This window comes from Canis lupus, chromosome 25 (assembly GCF_003254725.2).
Source record: "Canis lupus dingo isolate Sandy chromosome 25, ASM325472v2, whole genome shotgun sequence".
NCBI classification, from domain to species: Eukaryota; Metazoa; Chordata; class Mammalia; order Carnivora; family Canidae; genus Canis; species Canis lupus.
The window spans coordinates 16920672-16939261 of record NC_064267.1 but is presented as its reverse complement, the minus strand read 5'-3'; the positions used below and the strand labels follow the sequence as shown (position 1 = coordinate 16939261).

At 35.9% G+C, this 18590-nt stretch overlaps 1 protein-coding gene across 14 annotated transcripts in view; it reads right to left on the bottom strand.

Annotated features, from left to right (window-relative positions):
- The window catches only part of ZDHHC20 (zinc finger DHHC-type palmitoyltransferase 20), an 82804-nt gene that overhangs the window by 15350 nt on the left and 48864 nt on the right, over positions 1-18590 (bottom strand). For 7 of the 14 annotated variants that reach the window (XR_007405907.1, XR_007405906.1, XR_007405908.1 and 4 more), the window contains 4 exons: positions 10318-10450; positions 5926-6052; positions 1800-1889; positions 227-342 (listed from right to left, as the gene is read on the bottom strand). Coding sequence is in view for 3 of the 14 variants with exons in the window: in XM_025462725.3 (XP_025318510.1) it covers positions 227-342; positions 1800-1889; positions 5926-6052; positions 10318-10450 (466 nt within the window). In the remaining 11 variants the exon portion in view is untranslated. Of the gene's footprint in view, positions 1-226; positions 343-687; positions 733-1799; positions 1890-5925; positions 6053-10317; positions 10451-18590 lie in introns of those variants that run through there. The other 7 variants (XR_007405910.1, XR_007405909.1, XR_007405912.1 and 4 more) reach the window with 5 other exon arrangements.

The window sequence follows — 18590 nt, the reverse complement described above, 5'->3', positions numbered from 1 at the left end:
CCCGTAAACAGAACAAAACACAGCAGTAGCCACTACACTTACTCAAAACTTTTCTCTATAAAAGCTACCAATAAACACTGATGCCCCATTTGTAAGATATTTTATTAAAAAGTCTCACATAGCTTAGTATAAAATACCATGTTGTTTTAATTTCTCCACAGTTGTTAAATTTGTTTGATCTTCATTTTAACCAGGAAAAGCACTGTTTTTAAATGACAAGTATTACCTGATCTGACAGTGCTTTCTTCAGATCCATTCTCTATCCACTGAGATTCACTGTCCAATAATCGGTTTTTTGATTCACTAAGCGGTTTGATGGGAAAGGGTTGATTTGAGCCAATACTGAAAAGAGGAAGAGGTAATTTAGTAAATAGTTTAATGCTCAATTAAGGACACTTTATTAATAAGCAGCAAATTAGTATTCCTTCTCCTAAATATGTGAGGGCAACTCATGAGATCTCAGCACTCTAAAAAAACCCTATCTTCAAAAGAAAAATATACCCCCGGCCCCCAACTGAATGGCTCTTAGACCCAAAATCTATATTCCAACAGTGCCAATGAAAACAATTAGACAAAAGGAAAAAGCTTCAGAGGCTGGTGTGAAACTTTTAAAATGTGTTAATCAAAAGCCATAAGGTAGTAGCACAAGGTGAGGATCTATGTCTGTGGCCAGGACAAAAAAATTACCTGTCATTTCCCAAGTTTTCTGCTTTCTACCTCTGCAGTTTAGATCTAAGGGGAAAAAATGATTTAGTGATTTAGCGTAGACTTACTTTTCTTGCTAAGAGATCCAGGGAGGGAGGGAATGGAGGAACAGAAGGAAAAGGGAACTAGTAGTTCTTATGTACTTACTATGGGCCAGACACTGTGCTAGGTGCTTTATACATATGATGTGAACCTTCACAATAACCCCTGGAGGTACATATGGTTATCCTCATTTTATAGAGGTGGAAGCTCAGTCTCACACAGTTTTAGGGACTTGTTTGGATTCACAATAAATGTTAGAGTTCTAAGGTCCTAAGACTGGAGGTTTGAAGGTCTATATTGTAAGCACATAATTATATATGACAGGACAAAAAAATTAATAGGCTGGCTTGGAATTTATAATCCCTCCTTCCCCACAATTTATTTCTGTCCTATAAAAATTTCAACTATTTTACTTTGACAGAAATATCTCTATCTTGTTTAATATTTCATTTAAAATGAACTATTTCTTTGAATTTATGAATCAGTTTGCTTGCCACACAAATGCTAAAAAGAAAAAATCTTTTTTTTAAAGAAAAATCTTCTAAGAGGGATTTTTACATTTGTATTTCTGAAATCCTCATTAATATTATCTCTACATTGAAGTTTAAATCTGTTTATCAAAATATAATAGTGGATACTATGACTAAGTTCTTTGAAAAAAATGTAGCTGATATAAACCAAGGATCAAATCTTGAAAGAACGTTTTGTTTTCTAGAAAGATGTAGCAGAGTTAGGGTAGCCATGTTTCCTGGTTTGCCCAGACATTTCCAGGTATATGTGATTGTCCTGGTTCAACTATTAATAGTAAGCATTCTCTTTCTTACTCTTCAGTGTTCTGGTTTGGATGATAAAAAGTATGGTTATCCTAAACATATTAAGTACATACACATTAGGTCTCAGTTAAAAAAAATTACATAGAATTTCTCTTTCCCTATCTATGTTGACTTACAAATTATTACTTGTATTTATCAGATACATATGTATGACACGCACACACACACACACAGTTTGCTTTATAACGAATAATGAAAAACTTAATGACAGAAGCACACCTTCTGGCATATTCATTTTGATTTGTAACAGAAGCTTGTTCTGGATCCATCCCCACAAGGCGAGTTGGAAAACTGCAACCATCACCCAAGCTGCATAATGAAAAATATCAGTAATAATTTAAATTGTATTAACTTAAATTAAGGTGGTCAAATCTAACAACCATTCTACAAAAGCATAGTATAAAGAAATTATCATAACTTGTCATTTCAGAAAATAATTCTTAAAACTTTCTAATTTAGAGAGTTAGTAGCCTCATTGAAGACATAAGCCTTCTTCTCATAATTTATGTATATTTTAAAACAATATCCAATCAATATTAAATCAACAATATCAATTAAGACTATAAAGATTATAATGCCTGGGGTGCCTGGTGGCTCAGTCAGTTAAACATCTGCCTTTGGTTTTGGTCATGATCCCAGGGTCCTTGGACGCATTCCCACATCTGGCTCCCTGCTCAGTGAGGAGCCTGCTTCTCCTTCCCTCTGCCATTCCCTCTGCTTGAGCTCTCTCTTGCTTACTCTCTCTTTTCTCTCTCTCAAATGAATAAATAAAAATCTTAAAAAAATATATGTCTATAATAGATTATGATTATGATAGAGATTATGATACCTCAAACATAGGTATTCAAATATCTGGGAAGCTGGCTATTTAAATATTTGGGTAATTAAGATTATAATGCTTATTAATATTATGATGCCTATTAAGATTATGATACCTCAAACATAGGTAATCAAATATCTGGGTAACTGACCTGCTCATCAGAATAATTTAAGACATCATAAAGGCTCAAACTGAAATTCAAGATGTTAAGTTCCAAATATTTATTCATTTGACAAATATTTATTAAATGCCCATGACGCCCTGGGTAATATTATCAGGACTAGGGATATAACAGTGAACAAAACAGAAGAAAATCTTTGCCCTCGAGAAGTTTACAATCTAGAGATGCCTGGGTGGCTCAGTGGTTGTGTCTGCCTTTGGCTCAGAGTGTGATCCTGGGGTTCCAGGATCTAGTCCCACATTGGGCTCTCTGCATGGAGCCTGCTTCTCCCTCTGCCTGTGTCTCTGCCTCTCTCTCTCTGTGTCTCTCATGAATAAATAAAATCTTAAAAAAAAAAGTTTACAATCTAACAAAAAGTACAGACATATCTTAATTTCACATTTTAAAAGTACCAAAATTATGTAAAAAGGGACTTTCATTTCTAGCCAAGATGGATTAATTGGTAAATGTTAAATTTTGTCATGAACAACCAGAAAACTGAACAGTATATACAAAAACTGTTTTCCAAACAGGCAACACAGAACTGTGGTCTCTGAAAAAAGAGAAACCAACCAAGTGAATCCCAGCTTTCTGCTAGGACCTGAGCACCACTAGGGGAAAAAGGTAGAACAAGGTAATCTCATTGAATTGAGGTGACAGAGATGGGTGTTTCAAGAGGCTGAGGTGGCTTGAGTCTACTGGACAGAGCTGAGGAAGAGGGAGATATGCAAAAAAAGGGCTACAGCAATGTGCACTGCATTTTACTGGAATGTTTTGATGAATGCTAAGCTTCACATATGATTCTAGGAAAACAACAAATGGGAAGTACATGTTGAATAATTCACAGAGCTCCTATCACACTAGAAGGTATTTAAATCTGACCAGCCAGACTAGAGAAATCTTACTGAACATCTGGATTCTGTAGACACTCCAGGTGGCTCGCACCTTTGCTGCAGTGCTAAATGTCCCTAGAATAAACACTAAACACGGCCTAACAAAGTTTAAGACAGCCTCAAAAGGACCAAACTAACTAGTAACTGCCAAAGAAGACAGCAAACTTTAATATACAGAATTCAAAATGTCTATCCATCTAATAAAAAATTACTAACATGAAAAAAAAAAAAACCCAAAAATTACTAACATGAAAAGTAGCAGGAAAATGTGATCCACAACTAAGAAAAAATAGTTAATAGAAAAGAACTAGAAATGACTATGAAAACTTGAAGCAAATACTTAATTTTTTAAAAAGATTTTATTTATTTATTCATGAGAGACAGAGACAGAGAGAGACAGAGACAGAGACATAGGTAGAGAGAAGTAGGCTCCCTGTGGGAAGCCCAATGTGGGACTAGATCCCAGAACCCTGGGATCACACCCTGAGCTGAAGGTAGATGCTCAACTATGGAGCCCCTCAGGCATCCTGAAGCAAATATTTTAAAATAGTGATTATAAATATGTCTGTGAATTAACAGGAAAAAGATGTATATATAAGAAGAGAAATATAAGATTTATATACATATAAAAAAGGACCAAACTGAACTTTTAGAGCTAAACAATAAAAAACAATGTAATATCTGAGGGACACCTGGGTGGCTCAGTGGTTGAGCATCTGCCTTTGGCTCAGGTCAATATATATATATAAAATCTGAAATAAAAAAAAATCACTGGATGAGCTTAACAGCAGAGCAGACATCACAGAGGAAAAGATCAGTGAACTTACAGATATAGCAATAGAGACTATCCAGACTTTAGCAGATAGAGAAAAAAGATGGGGCCTGGGGGAGTAAAGAATGGCAACGACCTATGGGTCACAATCAAGCAATTTAACATATGTATATTTAAGAGTGCCCCCAAAAAAGTCAGTGGAGGGAGAGCATGGTTAGACATGATAAAAATTATTTAAATGTGATAAAAATTATAAATTCACAGATCCAAAAAGCCTAAAGAACCCCAGAGAGGATAAACACAAAAAAAACCACACCAAAGAACATCATCAAACTGCTTAAAATCAGAGATAAAGATAAAAAAAAATAATAAAAGTAGCCAAAGGGCAAAAAAAGACACAGTAATTTATAAAGAGTGGAATAAAGACAAAAGAGAGGCTGATTTCTTATCAAAAACAATGCAAGCCAGCAGTTAATGGAACAACAGCTTAAGAGAAAGAGGAAACAAAACAAAACCACTCAACATTGAAATCTCTGTGTAGAGAAAATAATCTTAAAAAATACTAGTCTGTGCTCTATCTAGTTAGAGTGGAAACCTTCATATTACAGGAGATGAGAAAGTACACAGGAGAGACTGATGCACTTAAAGATACAGCAACAGGATCTATCAAATGAAACACAGAAAAAAGACTGAACAAAAAATGGCCAGTGCATCAGGGAGCTGTGTTCGAATACACATGTAACTGGAGTCCCTGCAGTAAATGGGGGGAGGGTGGAGATGACAGAATTTAAGTATTTAAAGAAATAATGGTTAAAATACTTTCCAAACTTGGTGAAAGTTATAAAATCCATTCCAAGAAGCTCAGTTAATTCCAAGTAAAAAAACATGAAGAAAACTATATACCAAAGCACATCATAATCAAACTGCATGAAACTAGTGCTAAAAAGCATGTCTTAAAAGCATCCAGTGAAAACAAAGACACATTACATACACTTAAAAAAGAATGATAGTGAACTTCTTGTCAGAAAAAATGTAACCCAGAAGACAGTGAAGTAATATCTAGAATTATGTCAAGTAAAAATGTCTTTCAAAAGTGAAAGCAAAAAGTTATTTTCAGACAAAAATATAGGAAATACAGCTCAACATTTATAAATGTATCATTTGAATTTCAAATATTTTTAAATTATTTTTTATTTTTTCGTTTCTGTAATGACTTTGGTATATAGGTGGCCTAAGAAGGCTGGGAATCTGGGAGAAAAGGAAACTATGAATCATCTCAAGCATATACTTTCATTTAAATTTGAAGTTAAAAATTGTATGACATGTTGTCTTCTTTTAAGACACAACAGAATACATAACCTGTGACAGAATCTTTGAAGATACAGCTAATAAACATAAATTCTTATGATTCTCTACTTCAAACAACATATTTTCATCTTCAAGGAAAAAGAGTGATTGCTATTTTTATGAATCATCTTTTCTTCCTACTTTCCATTCAAATATATACCCAAACTCTTTGGGGAGTTAAATAAAAAACACAAACAATAAAATATTTTATATAATTAAAATGTTCTGAGTTTTCATTCTCAAAACTCCTAAGAATATCACTATATACTGTGTTCTCTAAGTCTTAAGACATTGAACCAGAGACAGACTATCACAGATTCTATAACTTCTGAGACCTGCATTTTATAAATTACCTTGAAAATATTGGAAGTAGCCAGTATTTCTTTTCATCACCAAAGACTTGTCTCCAATTTTTACTGCATCCAAGAGAAAAACCATTTCCATCAGGTCCATATGAAAATGTGGGTGAGCGGAATGATTCTGTTATATGTACATATATATATATAAAAAAAAAGTTAATCTAATTAAATATTATACAAGGATGGAAAGTAGCAATTTTCTTGCTTTAATCTTTGATATCAAAATTATATAAATATAATTTAAAATAAATAAGATATTGTAATAATTAAAAGATAAGCTTCTGAGACTTATTTGAGAAAAAATACCACCTGAGTATTTCATCAGCTTTATAAAATGAAAATTTGAAAAAAATTCTTATATTACTAAAAATCTACGTGTGTTCACTGTATCTCACCTTTTTTTTTTTTTTAAAGATTTATTTATTTATTCATGAAAGATACAGAGTGAGAGACAGAGGCAGAAACATAGGCAGAGGGAGAAGCAGGCTTAATGCAGGAAGCCTGATGTGGGACTCGATCCCAGATCCTGAGATCCCAGGATCACGACCTGAACCAAAGACAGGTGCCCAACCGCTGAGCCACCCAGGAGTCCCATGTATCTCACCTTTTAAAAAGATATGCTATCTCCTGCAACTTCACTCATTTATTACTTATGAAATTCTTTCTATGTGCTGAATGGTATAGTACCAGGTGTTTGAGATCCAAAGGTAAATTAGATGAAATCCTTAGCAAAGAACCCTCAAACCCACAAAATCTAACAAAACTGCCCTTTGATAGAGTTTTATGTGTCATGGGGATGGTGGTATGTGAGCATGATCTTGAACAACAAATGACAGATAAAGAAGCAGATGGTGATCAGAAACCATTATTTCAAGTTTGGCTGTTAAGTGAGAGTGGGGGCTAGAGAAAAGTACACATTTCACAAGATAAAGGTTTTTTTTAATTCAAAAATACAATGCATTTTAGCATGTTTTATAAGCTAAGGATAAGAAGCCAGGGAGAGAGAAATTGGGAAAGGTTGATGATACAGAAAAGTAAAAATTTATGGAAGAAAATTCTAGAAGAATGGGACAACCTCTAGAAGAGTTCTAAAGATTAACCTTAGATTCCAGAAAAAAATTTGTCCTTAGAAGTTACAGGCAGGGCAGCCCCGGTGGCGCAGCGGTTTGGCGCCGCCTGCAGCCTGGGGTGTGATCCTGGAGACCCGGGATTGAGTCCTGCATCGGGCTCCCTGCATGGAGCCTGCTTCTCCCTCTCCCTCTGCCTGTGTCTCTGCCTCTCTCTCTCTGTGTCTATGAATAAATAAATAAAATCTTTAAAAAAAAAAAAAGAAGTTACAGGCAGAGTGACAATGATGAGTTTGAAAGGAGAAATGTCTGTATGAGGTTATAAAGGGGAGAAAATAAGAACTTCTAATTTTTTCAGAAACAGGTGGTATGACTGCCAAATAGAGTAGAGGACCCAAGTGAGGTCTGAGACTTTAAATGTGTAGGTGCACCAATCACTGTGGGAGTAAGACTGCCTTCCACAGCTTTCTACAGCCCCAGCATACTTGTGGGTAAAGTGGAGAGCTAGACTAATCCAGGTCATTGTTCAGCAACTGAATTATGGGAGAAAGCCAGGGCAGGTATAGTGTGAGAGCGCTGTCAAGAGTTGGTAAAGTCTTCTGTTACAGGATCTAGAATCAAAAAGGTGAGAAATGAGACCAAAAGGGAAAGGAATGCTTGGGAGAATGCCAGCAGTGTAAAAGAGGAAATATAGCTGGAGTACAACAAAGGAGAGCTGCAAGGATGAAGAGTGGACAATGGAAAGTTCAAATTGGAAATTTTAGGGGCTCTTCAGTTTTAAGAGATTAAAAGGTTCAATGTTTAGTTTATGGGAACAATTAGCCATGAGAATCAAAGGGACCAGGCTTACCTATTTGGAATGATCACATCCCAGAGACTTTAAATTGGGGAAATGGTCTCAAGATACGTAGGTGACAGTTACAGAGAAGGGTAGAGGTGATACCTCAAAGAACAGAACAGAACTCTGGAAGGAGCAGTGGAGAACTAGCCAAGGGCCAGGGGTGTGGAAGGTGAGCTGTAAAGGAAATGGTGTGCCAGGGTAGTTTTTTCAAAGTATGGGATAAAACACCTTAATAGGTGTTTCTCATACCTATTTTGTGTGTGTGTGTGTGAAAAGCATTTCTTTTTTAATGGACTAGAACAGAAAATATTAGAGTACATCACACACAGTAGAGATTAATGGTGTTTTGTAAAATTTTTGCTTATTTATATAATTTTATAAACGTGTTCATGCACTAGGTCACAGTATAAACAATGCCTTTCTTAATGTAGTCACTGGCAAAAATAATTGAAGAATACTGTTTAAACAGAACAATGGGTTTCCCACAAAGCCCTCCTCTCTCATAACTATAGGGCTGGGGAGGAAATGAAGCAGGCTTGAAACTATGGCAAATTAAAGCGTTCAGGCTTCCATCCAAAGCAGTCAGCTACTACTCAGTTCCATTTGAAGGATGCCAGATAGGAAAATGGGCCCACTGTTACCAGATTTATCAAGTTTTGAAAAAAAATCTAGGGCCTGGGTGGCTCAGCGGTTGAGCATTTGCCTTCGGCTCAGGGCCTGATCCCCACCAGGGATCGAGTCCCGTGTCAGGCTCCCCGCGAGGAGTCTGCTTCTCCCTCTGCCTAGTCTCTGCCTCTCTCTCTCTGTGTCTCTCATAAATAAATAAAATCTTAAAAAGAAAAGAAAAGAAAATAAATCTACTTTTCTATGTGAAATTTCTTCCTTTTTATTATCATCACTGATTAAAGGTAAGGAGATGGCAGGGTAGTCTGTGAAGAGGATAACTAATTACTAGATATGAGAAAGTTTACACAGAAGAGGGATGAAGGCTTGATAGAATGAACTGGAGGAGAGATCCACATGGAGAGTGAACTGGGGAAGAAAGGACTAGAAATCTTTACCCTGGAGCCCATCACACCTTTACATGACTCAGTAAGACACAACATTAAATCAATCCAAATGTAAACATATCTAAAACTCTCCCTCAAATGTCATCTTTCTGAATTATAACCCACCTGCCTCTAATTCCCCTGGCAGACATACTGGCTTTACATATCAAGGAGTCTTTGACTTTCTTATTAAACAATGTGACAAATCCCTATTTTGTATCTTGGTACATTAGCCAATGCCTAAATATTTCAGTTCCAGCACAGTGGCTGCTTACAGGGTAATAGCTTAGTTTGAACAATACCACACCACCCTTATTTAGGAAATGTTTGTCCAATTATTTTAATACCTTACTGAATTCTTCCCCTATATTTCACTTTGAAAAAATAAGCAAAAAAAGGAAATAAATTCTGATATTAGTGATATGTAAGTTTTACTGTCAATTGACATAAAGATGAAGATGATTAACCATGTCAAAAACACTATTCTTTAGCCTCAATCATGGAACATGCCAGTGTGAAATCAACTGTGGAGAAAAAAGTAAAGAACACATGTTTTAGCTAAAAGATAAGCTGTAGGGGCACCTGGATGACTCAGTTGGTTGAGCATTGGACACTTGATTTCAGGTGAGGTTATGATCTTAGGGTCATGAGACTGAGCCAGGTGGGCTCCACACTTAGTGCAGAGTCAGACTGAGGTTCTCTCTCCCTCTCTCTCTGTGCCTCCCCCTGCTTGTGTATGTGTGTGTGTCCTCTCCCTCTTTCAAATAAATAGACAAATTCTTTAAAAAAAAACACACACAAAGATAAGCTGTAAGTAAGGATTTAAATTTTTTTCTTTTGCATTTTGGGAATGAACCTTCACATAACATGTAAATTGTCTACTTTTATAGGTTTATTTTTGAAAAGACATTGTGTAAATGTAGGAAATAGCTTTTATTTATTAAAATTCTTATGGAGGCTCCTGGGTGGCTTAGTCTGTTCAGCGACTGACTCTTGGTTTCAAGCTCAGGTTGTGATCTTGGGGTCCTGAGATTGAGCCAGCCCTGTGATCAGGCTCCATGCTCAGCAGGGAGTCTGCTTCTCTCCTCTCCCTCTCCCTTTAGCCCTCCCCCCCATCCCCGCCCCACTATAGGCTCATGCTCACTCTCTGTCTCTAAAATAAATAAATAAATCTTAAAAAAATATATATATATACCATTAGTTCTTTTATATACAATGCACTACTGAAAATATGTATAAATGCCAATCTCAGGTCCTCAATCTTTAAAATAATGAAACTACATTTATTATGTACCTACTGTTCTTATTCAGTTACAGGTAACCTTAATACAGAATTATTTTATACTTCTTCATCATGTATGTCCTCATGATTTCATAGCCAGTTATGGTCATTTTCCTAAATAATTATTATTTCTCTTATCCTACGTACCTATTGTTGTTCTGTTTTTCCCGACTAGCCAGCAGTGGTAGCTGAAAAGTGACAGGACGCTGATGAAGAACATTGTGGACACAAAGAAAAGGAAAAGTACGTGGAACTTCGCACGAGTATCAGAGAGTTCATTCTGAGGAAGGAAAAAAGAAGAGGTCAGAACAGTCAGCCTCTGAAATATATTACCATGTGATTCTTCCTAAAGACTGTTGAATCTACCAAAAATCTTGCCAGATACGAAGAATATAAATTCAGATGATAAATCCAAAAGCAACATCTCTAAAGACAGAAAATTGACATTATCAAAGGAGCTTGCTCATATAAGAGGTGGAAAGTCATTTAAAAAGTTATTCCTAAACATTAAAAAAAATTTAGTACTTATTTTTAATGAAATAAAAAGATGCCCTTTTTAATTCAACATCTTTCTTTTGTACTTTATGCATATATTCATAAGCTTCCCCTGAAATCCAGGATATACATGAGTTTTCCTAGTTATCTATGCTAAAATATTTGCTTATTTTAATTATACATGCTGCTAACCAGACACTAATTGTGATAAATGTATTTATGCACTTCTTTAATTTCTATTTTTGGAACATCCCAGCAAATATCCCCATGCCTCAGCTGTTCAATTTCTACTTTTATCCTCACTCAATTCTTACACAGGTTTTTTGGTAATAAGTAATTTTGGTAAATACATTTCCATAAGGTACTAGTGAACTAAAATAACTGCTGTTACCCATTCTTATGGCTATATTCATTTTAACAGAAGCAAAATCTTAACCTAGAAGAAATTAGTATGTATTAATAGGAGAAAGAGGAAGGCTTTAAGTGTCAGCTCTTAAAATAAAGCCATGTGGGCAAATCAGACTCCACTAGAACACCAGGTGGTCCTGCTTGATTTAAACATTGTTTGCCAAGTAAAATGAAGGTTTTTAGCATTAGATTATTCTGACATTTATTTTGTACTCTTGTCTCCCAGAGTAACCACAGTATCTTTTATTTTTTTTTTTTTATTTTTTTTTTTTTCACAGTATCTTTTAAACATAACAAGCGATTCTTCAACTTCCCATCTTGTGAAGCAAATGAGTATTATACATATTTACTATAAATGTCACAAGAATGGCATGGCAATAATGTTATTTTACCTTTGGACAACTCTCTGTAGATTTCCTGCGGCAAAGCTTGTACAAATAGAGATAATGTATTAAGAAACCAAATTTTATACAAAATTATCCTGAATGCTAGTTTTATAAATCTTTTGTTTTGAAGGAACACTAAGATGTTGTTCTCTAAGGTCATTGACATTTTCTCCAAAAACACAAAAGAGAAAACAAACAAGAATATTTAGCTCCTCAGGTACATTCAAGGTACACTTTACATATATACTTTTCCACTGTTTTAAAACAGATTTATATCTAGGAAAGAATTTTTTTAGTAAATAGTTTTTATTTAAAAACTTCTGATTAGTATTTTCTAAAAACTATATCTGAGACTTTCTTACCACCTTCACTCACTGCTATGGCAAAAGCCTTATAAGAGGTGCCGTCACTTGACATCGGTCTCATCTCAGCTCCACAATCAGAGCAATCCATTACAATGAGACCATGTCACTCCTCTGCTCCAGTTTCACTCAGCATGAAAGACACAGTCTTCCAACACTCTCCAAGGCCCACTGCCTGGACTTCTCATTAGTCCCATTCTTGCTCATTTTACTCTAGCCACACTAGCCTCCTTGTTCCACAAACATGGTAGGGACACTCCTACTTTTGGGCCTTTGCTCTAAAGTCCAGATGTTTCCTCAAAAACATTCTTCTCTCGAATATCCACTAACTCCTTCAAGTCTTCGCTCAAATCTTATCTTCTGAAATCTACCCTGATCATACTGTTTTTTAAAAGCTGAGATATAACTGACATTTAACATTAGCTTCAGGGTAAAACATGAATCACTATACATACACACTGCAAAATGATCATCACAATAAGTCTGGTTAACATCCATACCACAGTTACAAAATTTTTTTCTAGTGATGACATCTTTTAACATATACTATATCTTAGTGATCTTGAAATACACTTAACTATAGTCACCATGTTGTGCATTACATACCCAGGACTTTTTAATGTCATTTTAAGCACCTTCACCCACTTTTCCTATCTCCCACCCACTGCCCCAACATTCACCAACCTGTTATCAGTTAAAAAAAATTTTTTTTGATTCTACGTGTAAGTGACAAAAATAGTATTTGTCTTTCTCTGACTTATTGTACTTAGTGTAATGTCCTCCAGGCCCACCCATGTGGCCAAAAATGGCAGGATTTCCTATGTTTTTATGGCCAAGTAATATTCCATTACACACACACACACACACACACACACACACACACACACAATTTTCTTCATCCATTCATCTGCTGATGGACACTTAGGTTGTTTCCATGACTTGGCCATTATAAATAAGCTGCAAAGCACATGAGGTTACTAACTTTTCAAGTTAGTGTTTCCATTTCCTTTGCATAAGTATCCAGTAGAATTGTTGGATCATACAGTAATTCTAATTTTGTGAGGACTCTTCATACTATTTCCCTAGTGGCTAAACCAATATACATTCACACCAACAGTACATGGGTTCCCTTTTCTCCACATCCTTGCCAACATTAGTTACTTTGCATCATTTGATAACAGCTATTCTAACAGGTAAGAGTTGAAGTCTCATTGTGATTTTTTTTAAAGATTTTATTTATTTATTCACAAGAGATAGAGAGAGAGAGAGCACGAGAGAGAGCGAGAGAGAGAGAGAGAGAGAGGCAGAGACACAAGCAGAGGGAAATGCAGGCTCCATGCTGGGAGCCCAACGTGGGACTTGATCCCGGGTCTCCAGGATCACACCCTGAGCTGAAGGAGGCGCTAAATCGCTGAGCCACCTGGGCTGCCCTCATTGTGATTTTGGTTTGCATTTCCCTGATTAGTGACATTGAGTACTTTTTCATGTACCTGCTGGCCATCCATGTCTTTGTAAAAGTGACTACTCAGATCCTCTGTCCATTTAAAAAATTTTTTTTTTGGCTATGGAGTTGTAGGCAATCTTTATCTAACTTGTCTATTAAGCCCTTATCAGATGTATGATTAGCAAATATCTTATCCCATTAAGCTGCCTTTTTGTTTTATTAATGGTTTCTTTTGCTGTATAGAATCTTCAAAGTCTGATGTAGTTCCACTTGTTTATTTTAGCTTTTGGTTGCTTTTGGTTGCTTTTGCTTTTGGTGTCAAATCTAAAAAATAATCACCAAGACCAATGTGACAGAGCTTACTGCCTATGTTTTCCATCTAGGAGATTTATGGTTTCAGGTCTTATGTTCAAGTCTTTAATTCACTTGGAAATGATTTTTGTATAATGTAAGACAGGGATCCAGTTTCATTCTTTTCCATGTAGCTGTCCATTTTTCCCAACATTATTTATTATGGAGATTGTCCTTTACCCACTGCATACTCGTGGTTCTTTTGCTGTAAATTAACTGATCAAAGATTCACATCTTTGTAATATGGTTTGAAATCAGGAAGTGTGATACCTCCAGCTTTCTTCAAGACTGCCTTGGCTATTTGGGGTCTTTTGTGGTTCCACAGAAATTTTAGAATTGTTTGTTCTATTTCTGTGAAAAATGTCATTGGAATTTAATTAGGGAGTACACTAGATCTATAGATGGCTTTTGGCAGTACAGACATTTTATAATAATATTAATTCATCCAGCCTGTGAGCACAGATTAATTTTCTATTTATTTGTGACTTCAACAGCTTTCATCAATCTCTTATAGTTCTCAATGTACAAGTCTCTTTTCATCTCCTTGGTTATTCCTAGGGAATAAATACTTATGTATTTTGACCTTTTTGATCCAAGTGTAAATGAGATTGTTTTAATTTCTTTTTTTTTTTTAAAGACTTATTTATTTATCCATGAGAGACACAGACTGAGAGAGAAGCAGGCTCCTCACAGGGAGCCCAATGTGGGACTCAATCCCAAATCCCAGGATCACGACCTGAGCCAAAGATAGGTGCCCAACTGCTGAGCTACCCAGGCGTCTCAATTTCTCTTTTGATAGCCTGTTACTAGTGTATAGAAATGCAACTAATTTTGAACCCTTCAACTTTTCTGAATTAGCTTCTCAGTTCTAACAGTTTTCTGGTGGAGTCTTTAGGGTATTCTAAATATAATATCATGTATTATGCAAATAGGTTTGCTTCTTTCCTATTTGAATTCCTTTTTTTTTTTCTTGCCTCATTGCTATATCTAGGACTTCTGATACTTATTGTGTTGAATAAATAGCAAGAATAGGAATCCTGGTCTTGTTCTTAATCCTTGGAGGAAAGCTTTAAGCTTTTCATCACTGAGTATTATGTTAGCTGTGGGCTGGTCATATATGGCCTTTATTGTGTTGAGGTATGTTCCCTCTATACCTGGTTAAGAATTTTTACCAAAAATGGATGCTGAATTTTATCAAATGCTTTTCTCCATCTATTGATAATCACATGATTTTTTCCCCTTCATTTTTTTTTTTAATTTTTATTTATTTATGATAGTCACACAGAGAGAGAGAGAGAGAGAGAGAGAGAGAGAGAGAGAGAGAGAGAGAGAGGCAGAGACATAGGCAGAGGGAGAAGCAGGCTCCATGCACCAGGAGCCTGATGTGGGATTCGATCCCGGGTCTCCAGGATCGCGCCCTGGGCCAAAGGCAGGCGCCAAACTGCTGCGCCACCCAGGGATCCCCCTCCCCTTCATTTGTTAATGTGGTATGTCATGCTGATTAAATTAAAAATGCTGAACCATACCTGCATCCCTGGAATAAATTCCATGTGATCCTGGTGTATGATCTCTTTAACGTATTGTTGAACTCCCTCATATTTTAAGATTTTTACATCTTTGTTCAACAAGGATATTGGCCTATAATTTTCTTTTTTTATAGTGTCCTTGTCCATTATTGGTATCAGGGTAATACTGGCCTCCTAAAATGAATTTAGGAGTGTTCCCTCTTCTATGTTTTTGGAAGATTTTGAGGACTGGCATTAGTTCTTTAAATGTTTGGCAGAATTTACTACCAAACCATCTGGTCCTTGACTTTTGTTTATTGGGAATCTATTGATTACTGATTTAATCTCCTTACTGGGGATTAATCTCTTCAGATTTTCTATTTCATCATGATTCAGTCTTGGCAATTGTATTTTCTATGGAAGTATTCATTTCTGCTAAGTTGTCCAATTTGCTAGTATAAAATTGTTCATAGTAGTTTCTTATGATACTTTGTATTTCTGTGATATTAGAAATAATGTTTCCTCTTTCACTTCTGATTTTGAGTCCTCTTTCTTTCTTGGTAAGTCTAGGTAAAGGTTAGACTAATTTGTTTATCTTTTCAAAAAACAGCTCTTTCACTGACTTTTTCTATTGTCTTTTTAGTCCCTGTTTAATTTTTTTCCAATCTGATTTGTTATTTCCCTCCTTGTACTAACTGTGGCTTGTATATTCTTTTTCTAGTTCCTTAAGATGTAAAGTTAGGTTATTTCAGAGCATTCTTATTGGTGAGTTTTCCAGTTTTCTTTTTTGTAATTGATGTCTAGTTTTATACCATTGTGTTTTCTGTTTCTTTTGGATGGAGTGTTCTGTATATCTGGTTAAGTCCAACTGGTCTAATGTATCATCTTAATGCCAAAGCTTATTGATTTTCTGTCTGGATGAGCTATCCATTGATAAAAGTGGGGTACTATAGTCCCTACTATTATTGTATTGCTCCCTATCTCTCTCTATAGATCTGTTAATATTTGCTCAATATATTTAGGTGCTCTCATGTGTCCACTAACTTCCTTCAAAACTTTGCTCAATTCTGATCTTACTGAGGTCTAGCCTGATCACCCTCTTTAACACTTCTAATTGCCTCTGTCACTCTCCCTCCATACACTAGTCATATCCCTTATCCTGCTCTACTTTTACTTTTTTCATAGTGTTTACTTTCTAATGTATAATAGAGTTTACTTATTTATTATTCTTATATGCCTTCCTTTTCTCAAAAGTAAGTTCTATAAAAACAAGACTCTCTTTTGTTCACTGATATATCCAAAGTGCCTAGAACACTGCCTGGCACATAGTAGATACTAAATATTTGTTAATGAAGAAATAGATAAAGTTTACTAGTCTTTCCTTACTCATGATAAATCTGAAAAAAAAATTAAAAATATATTTTTTCTTTTTTTTAAGAGAAAGACACACAGCATGCACATAAGTGATGGAGGGACAGAGAGAGAGGGTGAGAAAATCCCAAGCAGGTTCCTTGGGACTTGATCTCATGACCCTGAGATCATGACCTGAGCCAAAATCAAGAGTCAGATGCCTAATGAACTAAGCCACCCCCCAAAAAATATTTCTTCTTTAATTAATAAATCATTATATGCAAACACTGATGAAGTTTCTGACAAAGAAATGTGAAATTCTTTAATTTAGGCTTTATCTGGCACTGAATCCTCTTCATGTAAAATGAAGTAGGGTTAAGCACGTTATAAACTGAATAAAGGTGCTTAGAAGCAGGGGAGCAGTAGGATCCAAAATTCATTGGGCTGAGACCACATAGAACTGGGGTACTCTTTTCTAATATGCACAGAGGCACTGTAATTACTAGCATTCCCTGGTTTTAAATACCCAAAGTTTAAAAATCCAACAATGTTTTAGCGAATGAAATTCCTTCTAAAATGTATTAGATATTTTTTGGAAAAATAATTGTGCTTGATGACTTGAGGTTTTATTTTTTTTTTTTAAACAGATTTTTTTTTTTTTTTTAATTTATGATAGTCACACACACACAGAGAGAGAGAGGCAGAGACACAGGCAGAGGGAGAAGCAGGCTCCATGCACCGGGAGCCCGACGTGGGATTCCATCCCGGGTCTCCAGGATCGCGCCCTGGGCCAAAGGCAGGCGCCAAACCGCTGCGCCACCCAGGGTTCCCAATTTGAGGTTTTAATTATGTAATTCCCAAGTATGACTATGAATAGCAACTCACAATGAAAAGTAGTTGGATGTTGAATTAGAGATATCTATGTGCAAATTCTGGCTATTTTCCTAACTCCTCTAACCTCAGTTTTTAACTTTGAAACTGGAGTAACAGCTCCTGCCACATTATATTCTTACTTTTTTTATTCTTGTCTATTTTTATTTTTGAGAGAGACAGAGAGTGAGAGAGTGAGTGAATGTTGGCAGGGTGGTGGTAGCAGACGGTAGGCAGAGGGAGCCCAGCACAGAGGCCAACACAGGACTTGATCTCACAACCTTGAGATCATGACCTGAGCCAAAATCAAGAGTTGGATGCTTAACTAACTGAGTCACCCTTATTTTCTGTATGCTTGATGCTCTGGCATCTGAGGCCTTGCTAACTGAAGAGAAACCACCTCTCCCACAGCTAGCTATTCAGTTCTTAAGTGACAGCAAGGAATAAACTTCTCGTATACATACTAACCAATCCAGAGTTCATACTCCAAACCACCTCCTCTATCTGACTATTACAATTCAGGAGGGAGAGGGAAAGGGACAAGCAGACTGAGCTATCCAGGTGCCTCCAAAGTACTGCTTTTAAATAAATAATCAGAAAATCAGAAATCATAGGGGCACCTGTCAGTCAGTTGAGCATTGAACTCTTGGTTTTGGCTGGGGTCCGATCTCAGGGTCCCAGGTCATGAGATTGAGCCCTCTGTAGGGCTTGCAGCACAGTCTGCTTGTCCCTCTCCCTCTTCCCCTGGTTCATGTACATGGATGCATGTACACACTCTCTAAAATAAATAAATAAATAAATAAATAAATAAATAAATAAATAAAATAAATAAATAAATAAATACTTTAATAAAAGAAATCATGAAAATACTGCTTTATAAATATAAAACTTTGATTTGATAAAAACGGTTATAATGAGAGACTCTTAACTACAGGAAACAAACTGAGGGTTGCGGCAGGGGAGGTTGGTTGGGGGATGGGGTAATTAGGTGATGAACATTAAGGAGGGCACATGATGTGATGAACACTGGATGTTATACAAAACTGATAAATGATTGAACTCTACATCTGAAATTAATGTACTATATGTTGGCTAATTACATTTAAATAAAAAAAGAAAACGGTTATAAGATATAAATTGAAAATAGAAAGAAAACATTTACAACTCAAGTCAGAAAAGGATTAACATCTACAGAGGCAGGAATCAGATTAGTGGTTATTTGGCGTATTGGCAATTTCATTTTTACTAC